The sequence below is a fragment of the Struthio camelus genome, chromosome 1 (genome assembly GCF_040807025.1).
Source record: "Struthio camelus isolate bStrCam1 chromosome 1, bStrCam1.hap1, whole genome shotgun sequence".
Taxonomy (NCBI): Eukaryota; Metazoa; Chordata; class Aves; order Struthioniformes; family Struthionidae; genus Struthio; species Struthio camelus.
In genome coordinates, this window is record NC_090942.1 from 98,097,187 (window position 1) to 98,117,460 (window position 20,274).

General features: G+C 37.9%; 2 protein-coding genes across 15 annotated transcripts in view; one reads left to right on the top strand and one right to left on the bottom strand.

Annotated features, from left to right (window-relative positions):
• DCBLD2 (discoidin, CUB and LCCL domain containing 2) overlaps positions 1-12,541 on the top strand; it is a 46,735-nt gene extending 34,194 nt beyond the window's left edge. For all 3 annotated transcript variants that reach the window (XM_068960210.1, XM_068960190.1, XM_068960200.1), the window contains 6 exons: positions 4,601-4,748; positions 5,158-5,316; positions 6,263-6,356; positions 6,732-6,781; positions 7,911-8,048; positions 9,159-12,541. In XM_068960210.1, coding sequence (XP_068816311.1) covers positions 4,601-4,748; positions 5,158-5,316; positions 6,263-6,356; positions 6,732-6,781; positions 7,911-8,048; positions 9,159-9,595 — 1,026 coding nt within the window. In that variant the 3' untranslated portion in view covers positions 9,596-12,541. The remainder of the gene's footprint in view (positions 1-4,600; positions 4,749-5,157; positions 5,317-6,262; positions 6,357-6,731; positions 6,782-7,910; positions 8,049-9,158) is intronic.
• Positions 3,344-20,274, bottom strand: part of LOC104144240 (cell cycle control protein 50C) — a 40,416-nt gene continuing 23,485 nt past the window's right edge. For 3 of the 12 annotated variants that reach the window (XM_068960254.1, XM_009675134.2, XM_068960290.1), the window contains 6 exons: positions 18,785-18,908; positions 15,302-15,409; positions 14,295-14,418; positions 12,771-13,125; positions 5,133-5,274; positions 3,344-3,515 (listed from right to left, as the gene is read on the bottom strand). In XM_068960254.1, coding sequence (XP_068816355.1) covers positions 18,865-18,908 — 44 coding nt within the window. In that variant the 3' untranslated portion in view covers positions 3,344-3,515; positions 5,133-5,274; positions 12,771-13,125; ... (1 more) ...; positions 15,302-15,409; positions 18,785-18,864. Of the gene's footprint in view, positions 3,516-5,132; positions 5,275-6,052; positions 6,160-12,770; positions 13,126-14,294; positions 14,419-15,301; positions 15,410-15,941; positions 16,034-18,784; positions 18,909-20,274 lie in introns of those variants that run through there. The other 9 variants (XM_009675136.2, XM_068960300.1, XM_068960339.1 and 6 more) reach the window with 7 other exon arrangements.

The following is a 20,274-nucleotide window of genomic DNA, read 5'->3' on the forward strand; positions in this document are numbered from 1 at the left end:
ATCAGACTTCTTTCAGAGTGGGTTTTATTTTTCAAAATTAATATTTTCAAAATTATTTTTCAAAATTCTCATAATCTTCTGGACATAGATAGTACGGGCTCCTCCTTTTATAATTTTTCTGTTAATACTGCTTTGTTTGACAAAATACTGTTGAGTTTCTTACTTGGCGTAACAGAAGACTCTCCTTGCCGAGGGGAATTGTGTTTAAAAAAAAAAATGCAGTGCTATGTTAAGATTGCAAACACTTACTTGCCTCTAGAAAGATTACCTAATGTTAGCAACAAGATAATCTCATTCTCCCTTACAATTTCTCAGTACTTAATACATAGTAAGAATGAGAAGATAAATGCTCTCTACCTGTTCTTCCCAGTGGTTCACATCATTGTGTTAAAAAAATGATGGGCTTCTTGCTAGCCTCAGTGGAACTATGATTGTCTCAGTTTTCTTAAAATTCTTTGTTGTAATTTGCATTACTTTCATAGGCCAGTGGTATCATATACAAACTGAATAGCAAAGCTAGCATTTAGGATCCTTTGTCAGCTATCTCATTAAATCACTGTCTTTCATTTTCAGATTTCCTATTTAAGATATATTTGGTTTTCTTGGTCTGTGCAGCTACTGAGGGAGCTTGGAGATGTCAACCACAAAAAAGAGCTTGGCATACTTTCCTTCTGTAACAATTCCTTGTCCACTTTGCTCCTTTTTAGAAGGATAAAAGCCCAGTGAGTCTTAAGAAGGGTAAATCTTAAGCCATGCTTGATCGTCTTCTGTTTACAATGGAGTAAGTGTTTCCAGGTGGGATATGACAATTGGTGCCACTCTCCCTCCCTCCTTCAAGTTTGCCTCCAGAATTTCTCTCTCTTGTGGTCGTAAGGCAAATGGTTTACAGAGGGGCCTCTGCAGGGAGATAGCTGTTTCTCCCCAGTCCCCATCCTGCAGACGGTCCCCAACCAGTAGATTAAGCCACAGAGTGTCCTGCCAGCAGATGAAATAAGGAACTAAAACCTCTGCACTTGCTTGCGGTCCTTGCTAAGGAGGAGAGTCTGCTGGGGGCCAGTGCTATAGTTAAGTTTCCCAAGGAGTAGTTTTAGCCAAGTTCCTAGCCAAGTTTAGCGATGTGAGCTTCAGACTTCTGCCTGGGAAACTGGAAAGGATTTCAGGTGTTAAAAATACCTTTGCTGTTTTAGTTCCAGCCTCCTGTTGACGAGGTGAGCTGTAGAAGTATCTTGTTTGTTAAATTAGTTAAGAGATTTTTGACCACAGGACATAATCACACTGGAAACCTTCCTGAAAGGAGGAGACATTAGTGACTGTCAGGACTGGTACATCTCCTTGAATCTACACATGAACTAACAGACTGTTAATATGAAGAATTCAAGAAAAAAAACAAAAACAAACAAACAAAAACAAACAGAAAAACTACCTTTTGAGTGCCCTCTTCTGGCCCTGAAGTAAAATCTTGGCTAGATAGAAATTCCTACATTCAGACTTCTTATTTAGTATGATTATTTTCCAAGAAAACCTTTGCTGCTGTCGCATTATATATAGTCTGAGCATATTCTTTTTCTTGCACGTTCATGAAGTGGGGGGGAAAAAAAAAAAAAGTGGAGGTTAATTACAGGTAACAGGTTTTTTTTTTTTTTTGCACTATATATGTCATTATGTACAATGTATGAAGATGAGTACGTATACAAAAAGTACCAGCTGTGAGGGAAAATAATATTGACGTTAGTTACACGCAAAAAAGGGAGATCAGTACAGTTAATGTTTAAGACTTTAGGATAGAAGATCTTTCCTCTGTCTGACTTGACCTCATTTGAGATAGCTTTGCTTTTAGATGCATATGCAATTTTTCTCTGTTTGAGTCTTATGTAATTGCGCATCAGACAAATGAGGAGTTGCTATTTGATTGCTTTCTGAAAAATGATCAAAACTGACAAACAATGGTTGTCTGTGTTGTTTAGGAGACTGGAAGCTTTCCTAAGGCTTTCCTGCAGTCCTTTTCTTAACGTTTTTATCTGTAAAACAGAAGAAAGTTTGAATTGGGGAGAGATGACAGGTCGACATTACTGTGTCGAACAGATCCGGTTAAAAGCACAGAGGCATTTGTAGGGCATTTGAGTATAAATGGAGTATGAAAGTGATTTCTCATCAGTAAACTTGCACTGTTTGTATTGAGCTCAGAAGCAAATTTTTATGCTAAAACCAAATGAACAGGCAATACTGAACTGCAGGCAAAGTTGAGTTAGTATCCTGACACTTGACATCAAAAGCTTGGTCATAATAAAAGCCTGGAGTAAAGAATTACTTTACTGTTGATCTTGTTTACAGACAGTAGCCAACATTAATGATTCTGGTTGCCTTCACTCTTCCATGCTCATCCTTAGAAACCTGAGTGAGACTTACTGTCAGACAATGTTGGGCAGCTACTGAAGATCAGAGACACAGACTTTTAGATTTTCTATTTGACTTTTGCATTTGTTGCTGAAGTATCCAGATGCTGCTTGTGCCTTCTTTTAGTAGTGGTAACTGACATGATACAGCACAAACAAGAATACAGTACAGCAGTCTGGACTCTGCATGTCCTCTCAGAGAGTCATCAATGTATTTTGCGTCTCACTTCCATCTTTACCAAAAGAAATAATCTGCTGGTGTGAGCTGTAGCTACCTGTCAGCCTAAAAATAATAATAATAATCACCTTCATACGTAGAAAAGTTGCTGTAAGTTGGAACCCAGTGTTTTGTCTTTCTATTCTTGTCACATCTCATTAGACTGTGAATGTTTGGACATGCAGACTATTTTGCAGAGTGCTTTGTATTACTATTTCCAAAATAACAGCCTAGATTTGCTCCCCCCCCCTTTAATCTGTCTCCATTCATTATAGGAATGCATAAGCATAATAATAAGCTTAAATTCAGAGTACTTTTCAAAAACATGACAAATGTCACAGAGAGCCATTTACTTGTAACACTAAACTGCAATAAGTTGGGGAAGAATACAGATTATATATGCTTTTGAGGCAAATACCTTGCATTTCCCACCACTTTCAATTGTACCCAGATTTTTAATATCGCCACTTTTGGTATCATGAATGGGTTAGCAGTTCATTTGGTAGCATTATTTGGATACCTAAACATAAAAATGCTGATAACTCATTTGAGATGAAGAAAAAAACAATACAGCTCCGACATGAAATATTGCATTTAGATTTTAATTTCTTTTTCTCTGCATTTCTCTGCATTTGCTTATACGTTTATTTGATCAGTCAGTGCTTTCAAACATAAGGACACTTACCGAGTATGTAATGACAAACCAAAATTCTTGCACGTAAGTGGTACTCACAGGGCTTGTGCGTCTTTTGAAAGTGGAGATAGACACATTGGGTATATCAGGGAGCCCAGCCATGAATCCCTTAAAGGCCACTGAGGTGGTTCTGTTGGAGTTTTTGGCTTTTGAATTGCTGGTCGCCTGGAATAACTGTTTACTTTCAAACCTGTTTGATATTGCAGTTATTCTGTTAAAAAGATTTTAAAATTTTACACAGGAGTGCAATAACAAAAATATTTAATTTTGTATATAAAGTATGGAACACCTATAGGAATTGACTGAAGTGTGTTAAAACTCTAGCTGCTCAATTTTATGCAGAAGCTTCAGCTGCTGTGCCATACAATGATTGCCCTTACTAGTTGTAAGGGGCTCTAATATTTATCAAGTGGTGTGAGTGAGCAGAAAAATCCTAGGTGTTTATGATAGTTACTTTTCACATTTGTGTAGGTAAGTAAGTGCCATAATTCTGTACTATATAATTCCACTGCAGTTTTGGACATTATTCGCAAAATCTATACTGTTATTTTAAAAATAAACATGTCACTCATTCATTATGCCCCCTCCGTTGTGGTCTGTGTTGCAGTAAGATCCAAGACCTGTGTTTGCAGAGCTGAAGCCCAACTGCTATGCACTAACATGGAAAGACACTTCACTTCTGACCTAAAAGACACAATACTGAACCAGAGTCCTCCGAAAGGAAATAATGGAATGGTTTGCTGGATGGAGTATTTGGCCTAGTCTTCTGTATTCTGTTTTAAGCAGCTCAGTGAAAAACCTATAGCTGGCCAGAAGTCTGTAGATGTGCCTGCTCTGCATCATGCAGTGACTATCTGTTTACAAATTTCAACCAGACAAAGCAATTCTGTATTGTCAAATTATGAGGAGTTCTTTGTGTCTCCATAATAAACCAACGATGCTTTGATTAGCAAAGACTAGCAGTGACTGATCAGCCTTAGCTCCTCCTTCATGCAATTTCTGCTCCCTTTTCTGAATAGTTCCAGGTGAGAATGTGAACTAGAGATCCTAAATTCTTAACCTCAGTCCTTTTATTTTGCTTGCAGTTCAGTCTTTGTGGACAGCAACCACTAGAGGGCAGTGTGATTACATACCATACTCATTCATAAAACAGACCATGCTTAAACTATTACAGGGTGTGAAGGCACCGGTAATTCCTGCTTTTCCATGGTCACAGCTGCCTCCTATATTTGAAGAACTCGTTGTACTTACATTTCTATAACATAGTCTGTCATTTTTTTTTTTATTCTTTTCCAGATATTTCAAGGGAACACTGAATGTTACCAGGAAGTTCGCAACAATTTCATTCCACCTATTATTGCACGGTTTTTTAGGATTAACCCCTTAAAATGGCACCAGAAAATTGCAATGAAAGTGGAACTCCTTGGATGTCAGTTTAGTATTGGTAAGACAATTAAAAGCCTTTCAGTTGTACAAGACAAAATCTGTGACGCAATGAAATACGTTGGTAAAGATTACTTTGTGGGTTTACTTTCAATGAGGGGGGAAAAAAAATACAGTTCTTAACTGAGCGATCCTTCTGTAACTGGTACTTCTGTGTTTCTTTTGAAGTTATGAGGCTTGTCCTGGAAAACATCCCCTTAAAGCGTAACAAGACAAGATTGAAAATAAGTGTTTCAAAAGACATCCGTCACTTGCTTTCCTTGTTATAGGTTCACGGTTTCTTCTTTTCTTCATCACGTAACATGAACAAAAGCTTTAGAATAAATGGGTTCACTTCGCTTTTCTTGAAAAGGAAACGTGAAAAACTAACAGACACTTCACATACCTTTATAAGTACTTTTCTTCTAAAGGCCGTGCTCCAAAAATTACCGTGCCTCCGACACCTCAGAACGACGACAACGACTTCAGTGATGACGTCATTAATTCAGTGAAGACTTCGCTGCAGACAGATAAAACAACTTTCACACCTGAAATAAAAAACACCACGGTGACTCCAAGTGTAACCAAAGGTATCCAAACTTAAGCAGCAGAAGTGTGAGAACTCCTTATAGTACATTGAATATACGTAAGCAGTTATATACTATAGCAAATGATCACTTTTTAAATATTTGTTTTATTAAAGATGCTTATGATAAAAATGTACAGAGGTATACTGTATGCAGAAACAAACCCAGTTTCATAAGAGATACAAATACTAAGTGTCCCTTTTCAAAACTGTTGTTCAAACAATGGTCAGCTTTTAATTACTGAATAGATTTTTCATCAAAAGGAAAAGTTGCAACTTGGACTTCCCTTCAGAACTAATCAGAAGTAACTGCTTCGTTATTTTAATTTCTTACACTTTTGACATAGCTAATCTTTTACAGAGCAGTCATGTTGGCATGAAGTTTGAAATACACATTGTCTGGCAGCATCATGTTGCTTATCAAAGAAAACGGTCAGAAAGAGAGCAAGAGCCTTGCGAATGTAGGCATTGATGAAGTGTCCTTTGGAGGGCTGCAGACAGGATAGTCTAATGTCATGCATTACATGTCTAATGCAAACCCCGCATAGATTAATTGTGATTAATTATGACAGTATTGTGATATTTACTTCTTATAGGAAGCTCAAACCTAAGTGGTTGCCTTATTCCTGGCCTCTTTTGCTTTTCTTTATTCATAATAAACTATATCTTTTTAGTATTAAAAAAAAATCTATTTATGTCAAAACAAACTTTGATTCCAATAATAAAAAAAAAAAACTTACGGTGCATAGATGTAGAAGAGCTAGGTGTTAATGCATTGATGTTTAAACTGTAGGCACATCCAACAGGGTAGCATAGCCAGGGATCCAGTGTGCTAGATGCTATAAAACTGTTTAGAAAATGACATGCTTTTTCTCCAAGTAATTTTCAAACTAAAAACTGACTGATGAGAGGCTCTTCTGTCTTATACCACTTTGTTTAATGACTTTCAGATGTGGCACTGGCAGCAGTTCTGGTTCCAGTATTGGTGATGGTCTTCACTACTCTGATTCTTATCTTGGTTTGTGCGTGGCATTGGAGAAACCGGTAAATGAATGTTAATTTGGTGTGTGGGAATGTAACATTTTGCATGTATTACTATGGGAACTACATGGGCTGCATTTCTGGAAAGGCTTTTTTTTTTTTTTTTTTTTTTTTTTCCTCCCCAGAATTGTGCTCTGTTTGTGAGGAAGTGTTCATTTTAATAGCTAGCATGATGAAAACTGCTTTCTCTAACTATTTTCATCGAAAGGGCTTTTCCTGAACATTGATTTTTCCAGTAGCAGCAGACTGGTAATGGAAAGCCAGGTTATTGGTGCTCGGCCTTGAAACTTAAACTTGACCACCAGTTACAGCAAAGGGGACAGTTGCATCTTCTGATGAGCACACTAGCTAAAATACTCCCTTTTCTTTCTCTCATAGCAAGAAAAAGACTGAAGGCACTTATGATCTGCCTTACTGGGATCGTGCAGGTAACAAAATGGTTTTATAAAATCCTTTACTTGGCATTCTTGCTTTAATATGTATTTATTTCAAATTGCAGTAACATAGATATGTTCCACTTGCAGAAACTTTTGTCTGGTTATCATAAATGTAGCAGAGTGAACTCTGAATTTCCTTTCTGAGCAGACTTGACTGTACTTTTGGGTCTCTGAATTTTCTTCAGAAATAGATGTCTTTTCTCCTGTCAGAGCCACAGCTTCAGATTTCTTTTAATAAACAAAGTTCAGAGCCTCTTAATTACAACAAGATGGGAAAAACTCATTTCTAAGGAATGTTTTTACACATTTAATAATGAGTAGCTGGTATTTTTTTCTCCTGGGGGAAAAAAAAAAAGCCTTTCATCTTGGCCTGGCAGGTCTGTCAAGTTTTAGCTATCTTCATTGCCTAATTAAGAATATGGGATTACTTGAATACCCTTTTAGGTAGATTTTTTTTTTTCTATTCTTGCACTCTTGTTCCCTGTTAACTTGAGACCAGACACTTCTGCAGAGCAGCACTTGCCAAGTGCCTTTGAGAACTCTTATGCCTAGAGTGTAAAGACCTGGTGCAGCAGTTGGGTTCTTACTGTCTGTCTGGCTATGCTTCATTTTCCTGTCCCCACTGTGGTAGTCCACATCTGTGCATTTGTTTACTGAACAGTTTTATACACCTTATCCTTTAGGCAAGAAATCTTTTTAAAGACCTCACTTTTATTATTATATGTCCACATCTGATAGTTCCCAGCATTGTTAAATTAGAATGTTACAGTTAAAATATCCTGTATTTAAATATTAATAATGGACATGCGGGATTTTTTCCTGATTGTTTAAATATGACTGTTCAGTATGCAAGTCTGTTATAAATTCAGCCAAATGCAATTTCAGAAAATGTTGAACAACTCTGTGGACCTTCTCTCTGACCCCTCTCACAGGTTGCTTCAAATTTTGTTAAACATTGTCTTGTCTTTTTTGACTCTCCTGATTGGTCATGCAAATACTGGTAATTGCTTTCTTTACCTGCTACTACAAAGTAATCTCAGTAGTATAAAACACTTTCTCTTCAGTAGCTTACAACACAGGACATATGCATTCTTACTATTTTTTTTAAATCTACGTGAAGGGTGGTGGAAAGGAATGAAGCAGTTTCTCCCCACCAAATCAGCAGAACATGAAGAAACTCCTGTTCGCTATAGCGGCAGTGAAATTGGTCGTCTAAGACCAAGAGAAGTCCCAGCAATGTTACAGACAGAGTCTGCAGGTATTTTTTTATTATTGTTATGGGCTACGTAATACATATGAAACACTTTAAAAAAAAAAAAATCAGGAATTTTGGCTGCATGCTTGTTTTGGCGAATAGAGCAGAAGTTAATAGTTCTACTGATAAATACATTTTGTAAAATACAGCCTGTTTCAGATCTGTTCTCAGAGCACCATGGAAGTATGTATTAATTTACTGATTATGTGCTATGGATAGACATTTTCGCAAGTAAACGCAGTAACTCAGTTTCTTTGCTTGTAGTTGTTCTTAAAACTCATAAAGGGCTGAATGGCTCTTTAGCCATGGTTTCGTGCACTGAAAATAATTTCATCACATCATCTTTACACATAAATCTGTAATAAGTCATTTGGTTTCCTGCAAAGATTGTATGAATTAAACCATCCCTTTGATTTGGAAAATGAAGAATTACTCATAATAGGATGTGCCATTTACTTGGTGAACCAGTCATTGGAGGAAGATGACTGGCTCTGCCTTTGGAGCTGTGTTTACTCATTGATGGCAGAAATATGCAGACATGCAAGCATTCTGGCTTCACACCAGTCAGTCAGGTTTTTTTTTTTTTTTTGGCTGGCAGCTTTTCTGTTTTTACCCAGCTAGCCCATTTTCTCACCTCCAGCTTTTGTTATTCAATTACCTGTCAAACTAAAACATCTAAGCAGACCATGTGTAGGCTTGCTTTCCCCCTGCTAGCCCCAACCACATGTGAGCCAAAGGCAGCCAGGATAATTTCATTTAATTCAAATTTTCCAGGGAAGCAAGTTTCAAAAAAAAAAAAAAAAAAGTTTGCTTTGAGGCAGACTTGCATCATGGGAAGTTGCAGCTTACATGGGAAAAAGCGTTACAAACTTGAGAAATCAGGATCTTGTAGCAGAAGCTATCCAGCAGCTTAGGACTGAGTATTTTTTTTTCTGAAGCACCCGGCACTAGCAGAGAGAGCCCAGTGGTTTGATCTAGGATTATAACTTCTGTGACGCTGTTCATAGGATTTATTTAATGCGCTGCCACTGGAAAAACAAACACACAAACACACAAAAACTCTCCATTAAGTAAGTGTATTTGTATTTTGTTTTGTTGGGGCTTGTTACACAGAGTATGCTCAGCCGCTGGTAGGGGGAGTTGTCAGCACGCTCCATCAGAGATCAACGTTTAAGCCAGAGGAAGGGAAAGAAGCAAGTTACGCTGATCTGGACCCTTACAATTCACCTATACAAGAAGTTTATCATGCTTATGCCGAACCACTACCTATAACTGGACCGGAATATGCAACGCCAATAATCATGGACATGTCCAGTCACCCCAGCACACCTCTTTCTTCTATTTCCACCTTCAAAGCTGCAGGGAATCAAGCTCCACCACTAGCAGGAACTTATAATAAACTCTTATCTAGGACAGAGAGTTCCTCATCAGCTCAGGCGCTGTACGATACACCAAAGGGGCAGCCGGGACCAGGTGCTGCAGACGAGTTGGTGTACCAGGTTCCACAGAGCATGCCCCAGTCTACTGGGAGTAAAGACAAACTGAGTTAGCTCATGCGTAAGGCAGGATGACGGCAAAAGTGGCTTGTTTTTAAAAGCCAGCTCCTAAAAGCTCATAGTTTCTTTTTAATCACATTAATATTATTTGTCTTAAATAATACAGTTGAACCAAAAAAATGTGTTATTGGAGGTATGAGGTCTATAACTACAGCTTGTCTCCTGAGAAACCATGGACTGACTGACTGACTTTTTTACTACTGTACAATAATCTGTCAGACATGAGAGAAAGACTTTTGAAGGTTAACATCAGCAACACATAGATGTGAATTATAAATTGGGAGAAACAGCTTTAAGTACGAAGGTCAATAATATAGGTTTTGCTAATGGTACTATTCCTTAAAAAAAAAAGAATCTCCTAAAATCTATATGTAAGCACTATAGCTTCTAAAATTCACTTTCCCCTATAAAATAGCCACACAACTTTGACCTTTTTTGGAAAAAAAAAAAAAAGTGTTGGGAGAGTGTTTTGAAAAAAAACACTGTTGGGAACTGATGGCAAAAAAAAAAAACCAAAAAAACCCACACACCTTCCTGGCAAAGTGGCCTTGATGCTAAATTACATTATTCCAACTTTTGTTCACGGGATTAGGAATCAGCAGGTGTGTGTTCCTCACAGGCTTTTCCTACCATTTTGGTTATCTTTCTAAAACTAGAATCTTCTAGCTGTGCAATTTGTATTCTTCTCCATCTGCTCACAGAATCACAGAATGGTGGAGGTTGGAAGGGACCTCTGGAGATCATCTAGTCTAACCTCCCTGCTCCAGCAGGGTCCTGGTCCTTTCTAGAGATACAGTAGGCACAGACTAAGTCTTAAAAGGAAACTACTTGACAATTGCTTTCACGTTTTCCCAAGTAAGTAAGTAAGTAAGTAAGTGAAGGCTACTCTGAATAGTGTCTGCCTTGAACTCAAACTTCCCCAAGCGGTCAGTCTGCAAGAAAGAAGCTTCCAGGTCTTCAAGGTGACCAAGTTTGAGAGGTGTGTTTTTTTTTTTTTTATCCCGTCAGTTAATATCTATTGTTGTGTGTTTTAAGATGTAAGCATATACAAAGAAAGATATGTATATAATTCTGTGCGTGCATAAGGAAGCACACAAGTATTCTAATGGTGCGTAACGCTGGTGTTTGTTTGTTATACACGCATTTAGTACATATGGTACATTTTAGCACAAATGGAAAACTTGGCCCTAGGGCTCTTTTTTATGATTGTTCCTTATTTAGAAGTATAAAGGATTTCAAAACCTTTGCAAGAGATGCAGCTTGTTTCAAAGTGTATCAATTACAGAAGCATTTAATTGCATATATAACCTTTGAATGTTCCAGTTTCCTCTACTATGAGGACACTGCAGTTTTCATTTGAGATAACATAGACTAGTTTTATCTAGGTGATCACCTAAATGAAAAGAATTTGGATCTCACACTTGCCATTTTTTATCTTGTTAGAAAGAAAGCACAGCTTTTTTTAATTTAAACAAGTAGTAGAAGAAGCTCTTAAAAATAAAGCCATTTTTATTGTAACAGCACTGTTGGGAGGATGCTGAATTAACTTACAAATGTGAAAACCCTTACTTATACGTTAGCCCAGTTTTATGGACTTTTACTGTTGTTGTTTTATTTTTCTGTGATGTAATTCAAGTGAGCCTTGTTTACTGCCCATGGTCCATGTACTGGATGGATAACATCCAAATAATAGAAACTAAAATATTGTTAAAGATGACTGCCATTACATGCTTATACCAGTACAGTATTCTAACTTACCACTTGAAAATTTGTTTGCACAGAAGCTGTAACTCTGTAATGCAACGTTATTTGTGGCCTATTCAACATCTAGAATACATTATTACATATGCTGTACTTCTTTAAAGCCTACTTCTACAATTTTTCCATCATGAGAATGATTTTTTTTTTTTTTTTTTTTTTTTTAAGAATTGGGTGTCTAGTGCCTAACTGTGAATTTGCAAGTAAGGGGTGGTATACAAGACCAATTCATGAAAAGGAAATTCCTGCCTATAGTTGTATTTTTTGATACTATTGCAACTTACTCTGAGAAAGCTAGTTTGCAAGCTTTGTAGTTTTGCTTAAAAATGTTAACATTGTTCTTACCCATCAGTAGTAACTATGACTTTGAAATTAACTGAGCTGATTTTATTTGAAAGAAAGAGGTGGAAGGTTATTTCTTTGCGTCAAGATGTGACTTGTTTCTAGCCAGGTGAAGAAACGCCTGCTTTATCAAACCATACCTGTTTAGGCTAATCTGCCATAGAAATAAATAGATATGTTTGAGGCAGGAAAAATAAGACTCTTGGAAACCTGCATTTAATTTTTACTGTAGGTCAGGTATGGTATAACTTACAGGTACACTGTAGGCTAAGATGGTATGAGACTTAAAACAGTTTCTCTACAGCGGACTGGGTTATTTTTGAAGCAACCTTAATACAGTTTCATTATCTGAACAGTGTGAACTGTTGACTGAAATGGCTGTTTAAGAATATTAGTTCTTCTTATGAAAGGAGTTGGTCTTAAGCTTTGCTCCCTGCTTTTAAGTTTGAACATTTTATCTATTAGGGGTAAGGAGATACGGTTGAATACATAGGAGTTGGGTATAAAATGTATGAACTGCTAAACGTTGATTCACAAGTGTAAGCTGCATATGACACACCTAAGATTAGCATTTTCCCATGTACAATACAAGCATAGGTACACTTAATGAGTCTCTTTCTTTTACATATGAAAAAAATACAGATATAAAATGCATTTCAACCTTGTTTGGAATGAAAATGGCTTGAGTATTCTCCCAGAATGTACATTCTTACCTCAGCACATATTGTAGTTGCTCAGTATTTGTATATGTTGCTAGAACTTAGATTGTATAAATAGTGAGGGTTTTTTTAATGTATGTTAAAGTATTTTAAATAAATTGTACATACGTATTATGTTCCATATCTTTGTATTTCTTAACACCGTCTTTAATTAGTTTGTCGTTGGGAAATGCAAGGGCAATATTTATCAGTTAGCATACTATAGTGGGTGTTATGCCCTACCTCGAAGAGTGACGCTACACTGTTTGCTGTGACATTATTGCTGGCAGTAGGCATACACAGCAGCCACCCAGAGAAGACTGATTCCTCCCTCGCCCACCTAGCATTAGAAGTAGTAAAAAGACACTTACCAAAACTCCTTGTAGCTGGAATCTGCTGCAGGGCTAAGTAGTGCTTACAGGTTTACTCCCTGGAGTTACCTGCTGGCTCCGGAGCGCTGCCTGAGGAGGGGCTGAGGCACAGCAGAGACAGCTGCCCCAGCTGTGACTGTAATGAGGCAGGCAGGCTCTGGGCTGGTCTACTGCATTGCTCAGTTGCGGTGACCACCTGACCTCTTCACCTTGGTCAGCCATCTCAGTACTGGCGGAGGTGCTGCTAGCTTAGTTTTTAACCAGACCACCGATATTTTCCATGTCCAGAACAAGGTGCTTTTGTTTTCAGAGCTTTCCACTTCTTCATCGTAATTCTTGCACTACGGTGATGTTCCTAAAGCAGGAAAAACACAATTAGTCCTTTCTTGCAAATAACATGAGGTTAAAACTGGATCCTAACTAACCGGCTTAGTCTGGTCCTTGGCAAATGAAACATCATTCTTGTAACGTTACGAGCAGACTGGACGCTTGCAGTACGCTTTCCTCGTCCTGCCCTGGGTGTTCAAAGGATTCACTTTGTAAGCTGGACGAACCAACTTGTCACTCTAATCTTAGACATCTCAAATTTCGCTTACCATTAAAACATCTAAGCAATGTACATACTGAAAAGGAGTGATACGCATGTGTGTAAGGGCACTATCATTGAGGCACTTTTACTGTACATGATTGATAGTCAAACTAAAAAAAAAAAATCAGCTTTGTATGTAAGTAAGTAAGTAAGTTGTCTGCTCAAACTTTTTCTTAGGTAAGACTTAACACAATTATTTACAATGCACTCAAATACGCTGTAGTTTGAGAGGTGTACAACAGTTGATTGTGAAACCACGTGATCAGCAACCAAATTCTGATCTGAAAAAAAGGCATATAAAACTTCAGGTCAGTTTTCAGGAGACCCAGAAGTTTATACCAACAGCTGGCTGTGCTCCCTTGCAAAAGGAAAAAGGAATAGCCTGCCCCCGCCCTTTTCTTTACCCACATGTAGATAACACTGCTGCACATGAAACGCGATGAACAGATCCTACCTACAGTCAGATTAAAATGGTGAAAGCCTAGAACAACACTTAAGCATACTTCTGCCTGCATGCTGAACTCATCTAGCATGATTACATAAACAACTCTAACATCAAATTGTAGTATAATCATTAAAAGTAATGTCTACCACGGTCTAGCTAAAAACAAACTCAAAATCATGTTTGATACTTTTAGCCCTTTTACAACATTTATGGCTTTCAGCAGGACAGCATCCAGAATTGCCAGGCTGCAATTTAAATGAGAAGTGGGAGTCTACAGGTCAAGTTTCACACTAATGCAATAGAAAAAATACCTCTACTTAAACAGAATGAAGTGCAGTGCAGTGAATGTATGGTATAGAAATGTCTTTCCTCAAGAGAGCGTTCTCTAATTGTTCAAATCTTCTACACTATCCCCTGTTTTCCAGGCAGTTTATTTATGTACTATTATGAAGTCTTACGTTTGCCTGTAAAGTATCTGCAGTTCACTTGCCTTGTTCCTGAACATGCTGCAGCTTCACAAGATTTAGCTCTCCGATGGCCTGAGTGCCAGAATCTAATTTTCTATTTAGGAAGGCTCTTCTTCCAAGTTGGATTATTCTGTTACATGATTCTTTCTGAAACAAAGGCAAAAAAAGTTAAATTTTTATTAGTAAATAAAAATCATTTTATGTAGCAAATAAGTGATATGCATGTAAAACAGTTTTTGCAAATGCATGAATGATTATAAATTTTGCATCAGAAGTCATATTAAATAGGTCTAATTGGAACCATTCCGTGGGCCTATTTTGTAACCTCTCAAAAGCAGATTCAAAGATACATTAGTGCTGATGTACCTTCATTAATCATTGAGATTTTTTCTTCATCAAGAAAAAAAAAAAGGCAGACCTGTTACTACAAAAATGCTCTAATCACACACCTCTGAAGTGAACCACACAACTTGTATGGTTGGTTAACAAACAGCAGTGTTCTTTCTTAGGAGACTTTAGTTACCAAAAAGCAGGATTTGGTAAGGAGCTTAAAGCTAAAGCTCTAGCAAATAAAAGCAGTCAGGCTTTGTTTTCTTTTAGCACCTGAAAAGCACAATGCCCACAGCATGACTTTCTACTACTAGAGCCGATTGACTGGCTGATTAGTATTTCAGCAGTTAATAGTGACCCCCTTCCTGCACCTTCAAGCTGTCAAGACACCTGGTGCAGCTGCTCTAAGCACATCTAACACAGCTTGAGGGGGACGCTGCACCTCGCTCCCTGGTTGCCTCCCAGCAGCTCACTGGCACTTGCAACAGCCACACCTCACCTGCACAGCCACATACACATGTGAGACTCTGGGAATAAAAAAAGCAGGTTTCCTTTGCTTCCAATAAAGAGCCTCACCAGTATAAAAAACACCACCAATAAACAGCTGAAAGCTCTTGCACTAATAATTACTTGATTTCAAGTTAAGGAACAAAGCAACTTTTCAGCATTCTTATACTGCCTCTCATACACTGTGGATTACCTTCTCACTGTTTCTACAAATTCTTGCATTTTTCTTCTGTTGCGCCAGTAGGAGTCCCTTTGGCTGCTGTACAGATATTAGTTCCTTTTGTAGATGAATGCATTGTGCCTGTGGAAGGAGTTTAGCGTTTAGAATCTTAAAGCTTAGTATCTTACATACATACGTACAAAATATTCTGTAAGTATAAACACTTCAAAGAGCGAAAAGTAAAGTATGTTAAAACTAGCATCTGAAAAATAAGAGCCAGGTTCTTTTCTAGCAAGTAGTTGATTTTTTTTTTCCGAAATCCTAGACAATTCTGAAAAGGCACATCAGACAGTAGCAGAACTGTTTTCTCAACATCAGCTGTTTTCTGATGAACTGTTTTCTCAACAGGAGTCCACATAATTCTGTTTATACTGGCATACATACTTTTGAGCTGTTATTCAACAGTACTTCTGTCCCAGACAACCAAGCCCCTCCCTAATTAATTAATTCATGTAAAGTTACTAGCTTTACTTTTGTCAAACACACTAAACCTTGTTTTAATGGAAAAAACTCAACTCTACCTGTAGAGTCTTCAGGGGCCACCACCTACAGTTATAGTAATACTGAGCTAGTAAATTGCTACCTCACTGTAAAATGTGTGACTTGCACCTACCGTTACAACTGCCAGGGGACTAATATAGGATAGGAAGAGACTGGATCATCCACTAAACTCACCTACAATCCAGGTGAGCAGCTGCCTCTGCACTGAAAGGAGACAGCCAAGGCTAGAATCTGATTTCCGATAAGGAAGAATACAGAAATATGGAATAGTTTCTTATCTCTTGCTCACATTTTGTAGAAAAAGATTTTGTCAAATTTTTACCTTCCTCATCCTTTCAGTCTAATGTATGGATAAACTCACCTAAACTATCTTTGCTTGGTCTTGGATTTTCATGTGTTGAAGAAATTCTATATCCTCCCTTGGGCTTTGGTAGCCTTATTATTCTGTTAGTTACCACAGACAAAGTCACCTCACTGAAGCCTAGTCACAAAGAAATTTATGAGTTCTTTTGTCTAAAAGGAGGAATTAACATCAACTTTCTTATTATCAAGAAAGGCTCAGCCATTACACAGCGGAGTAGAAATCATTTACTAAAATACATTCCCATCTGAGGAGAGCTCAGCTCTCTGCAGTGTATTATTAATAATCTAGAAGTTAAATATGATGTATGTCCTTTGTCTCCTTACGTATGCACTCCTCCAAAATAACCCTACTTGTCTGTCTGCCCGTCACATTGTCTGCAAAACAGCAGTACAGCGTGCATACCGCCTGCCCTGCTGGCTGCTGCGTAATGAAAGGTTTACCTATGAGTTCTGTACGCGCCTCTACAGCGGGAAGCACTCATTTGGGTTTCCTCTCCCCCCAGCCACCCATTTTTACAAAAGAATTCAGCTTAAAGTTTGGCTGAAATTGGCCTATGGCTTTTGGCAAAGGAGAGGGCACAGCAGACAGATGGACAGAGAGAGCAGAAAGCCTCACCTCTTTCAAGAAAACACAGTAAAAAGGAAAAAAAACTCTGGATACTCAGGCAGTTTCCTTAGTGCAAGCAAAATATGAAAGTGCAGCTTCTATCAAGACTTCTTACGAACCCTCTCAGGGAAGGAAAGCAGATACAGACAGGCAGAGGAAGAGAGCTGAGTGGAAGCTATTTCTATCGCAGCACATGTTTTGCCGTTTCGAAAAATCAGTTGCACTCCTTGACAATGACCACAAAATTCTGCAGTCCCTTTCTCAATACAGGTGTGCAATATCAACTGAAATGGAGTAGTTTAAGAGGTAAATTATTATTTATTATTATTATTTCAACAGTTAAATGACATTCTCAGCTGCAAAAGCTCTGACAGAGCTATCTGTTTTGCATTTCATGAACTAGAGAGGCAAGAAAAAGTTTTTCCTGGTAATTATTAGAAACAACTGAGGAACGGCTACAAAGAAAACAGAGCAGAGGAGATTTTAAATGATGAGGAACTGTTAACATGGTACTTTTCGTAGTTGTTTGAGATCAAAAAGTAGACAAGTTTCTCACACACCTCCAAGAGGCTATAAAGAAAGTGATCAAGAGTTTGATACCAGCAAGCCAAAAAGGCCAGTGGTATTTTATTCTCTGGCATACTTCAAAGGCAGAGAAAACAGAACTTCACTTTTAACAGTTAGCTCTGCTCTACCATAATAAACTCAAATTTAAAGGGAAGACAAAACTATGACAAACCACTGGAAAACTCTTAGAGTGGAAAGAAGCTAAGATTCTTTGTATCTCTCTCTCTTCAGTACAGGTAAAAAACTTGTGAACTACTTTAAAACCAGAATGAACTGTCACACAAAGCACGCTGTAAGTAACTGACCAGAAAAAATAAAGAGCAAACGTAGAACTACTGGTACATATATTTAAAATTCTACAGCTCAGACCGATGAAGGGAGCTGTAAAGATCCTAGCCAGAATGCCAGGTGTTTAACATCGCTAGAGAGGCCCTTGGAACAGTAATCATGTAGGGAACGGCTTTTCTTAACAAGAAACCAGTCTGTTACGCAGAAGCACCAAAACTGGAAAATGGTGACTTTGCATTTCACGCTTCTCTGCCTACCTTGATCAGATGCAAGGCTTCTTTTATTATTATAAGAGAAACTTAGATATCATGAATTTGGTTTAGTGTTCTACCAGTGTCATTTAGTTTTGTTCCAAGTTTGTTCTAGTTGTCGTTCATTCTAATAAACTATACCGGTAAATGAGCAATAACAGTGCAAGTTGTGATAGGCAGGATCTATTTTAATTACTTGCTCTTAATTTACTTCAAAGTAAAAAAGAAAAAAGAAAGGGGAAAAAATGAAAAAAATGAAAATAGGAAAACAAAACAAAAAAAAAAGAAAAAAAACACATAAGGAGTGTTGCTCTGAAGAGGGGAAGCAACTTAGCCCGCATGGGAGGAGCGAAACTTTCAGACGTTAGGGTAGGAGAAAGTGCTAAGGCAAGAGTTCAGGAAGGAGCTGGGGCCTGCAGTTCAGACAGACCTCGCAGAGATGAGCAGGGAGCGCACGCACCACCACACCGCATGAGTGACAGAAAGAGATGCTTCCTACAGACTAGAGAGTGTTTGCAGGGGCAGCACTGACTAGCTGAAATCAAACCTGCAAACAAGAACCTTCACCGCCAGAATACAATGGATTTATGATGTGTTTTTTTCTGTTTTGCCTTCCTGAGTCACTTTGAGTTGTGTGTGTGTGTGTGTTTTTTTTTTTTTCTAAACTTGGAAAGCTCTTCTGTTCTTAGGGGAGCTCACTATAAGATGTCCAGGGAAATCCATCTCAAAGCTCTACCCCACATAAGATCCCATTGCAAAGCTTCTGCGGAATTTGCACAGGAACTGAGATAAGGACGTATACTTTACATTCGTCACAGTCTAGCAGGCAACAGTATCTTAAACAGGAGTGCACTACGGACTTGAAAAAAACACACTTGCCTTGAACCGGTAATTGATGTATTGTTCAATCTGTTGACACAGCAGTGAAAATATCTGATTCACAAGAATCTTGCTGAGATTCAGCATTTGCTTTCAGATCCCACTTTGAAAACAAAGTAGTATTCTGTATCAGAAATAACAACATTGCCAAATAAACACAAGTACACACAAAAGCGTAAACTCATTTGTGCATATAAAGCAGATATGACAGAATATCTTTCAGATTGCATTTGCAGAACAGATGTAAGAACATCCTCTAGACATTGAGAATAATACTGCAAATACGCCTCTGCTCTTTTCTACAGATTTTAGGATGATAACTTTGGAACAGAAAACAAAATGGGAAAAACCTGAAACCTCAAAGGAAGTCCCTCAGCTAGCTATTTTAAAAGGCAACTTACTCCAATGCCTGCTTCTGCCCAAGATGACCAATCCATTGGAAGGAAAAATTCACATTTTTCATTAAAGCTCAAATAGCTCGTTCACAACTTTTAAGAGATTTCTCAGCCCCAGTTTCATGCAACAGTAAAGCACTGCACTGGTCCAAACGCCCATTAATGTAAAAAGATAACCAGAACACGGTTCATGGCTTTCAACCCTCATAACAGGATTTTAGCTGTAATCCTGGAAATCATCTTCTCTCAGACAAGTGGGCAAAAAGACCTTATGTTATTATCTTCAAAGAACTGCTCAGCATCCTGTCTCAACTCATATCTGGTCCAATAAACACCATATAAAATAGTCATGCACCACATACTTTAAATACACAGTATTCCATCCTACTAGGTAAATCTGTGTCAATATCACAAATTATTCAAGACATTAAAATATTTCAGAGGTTCAAAGACTAACAATAATACATTAATTACTAGTGAAGAACAGTTTTCCAAATACTGACAAACCCTTCAGGAAAAACACTTTTATTTAAAAAACAAACAAACCAAAAAAAAACTCATCTTGCGTATAAGGTCAGTCCATCAGGTTTCTAAGGCTTCTACTGAGTGACACCTTCTAATAAGGACATTCTCATTCCCTGCAGCCGCCAGACCCCCAACAGAGTTAGGTTTCAATTTTTCCAACTAGGTTAATATAGGAAAGCTTCCATACTGACTTGGAGGGGGCAATACACAGAGCACCACTGAAATAATGAGGTCTCAGAATATGCCCATACAATGTATGGCAGGAGATGAACACACAATGTGCTCCAAGAAAATTGTGACTTAACTTTTAAAAGGGATTTTTTTTTTTTGCTTGCTAAGTCTTGATTGTTTTTTGTCCTTCACAGTGTCTTGTTTTTTATGTCGCTCTTTCTCCTTCTATACCTACCATCCATCCTTCTGTTACTAGCCTAGATGGCTAGCAGCCTAGCTTATTATTTTACACTCCTCAAGATATTTATAAGCATGTATTACATAACTATAATTAACCACGGGATACTTAAAAACACTTCCAACACCACACATCTCCAGAATTTTCATTGTTGTCTTCCA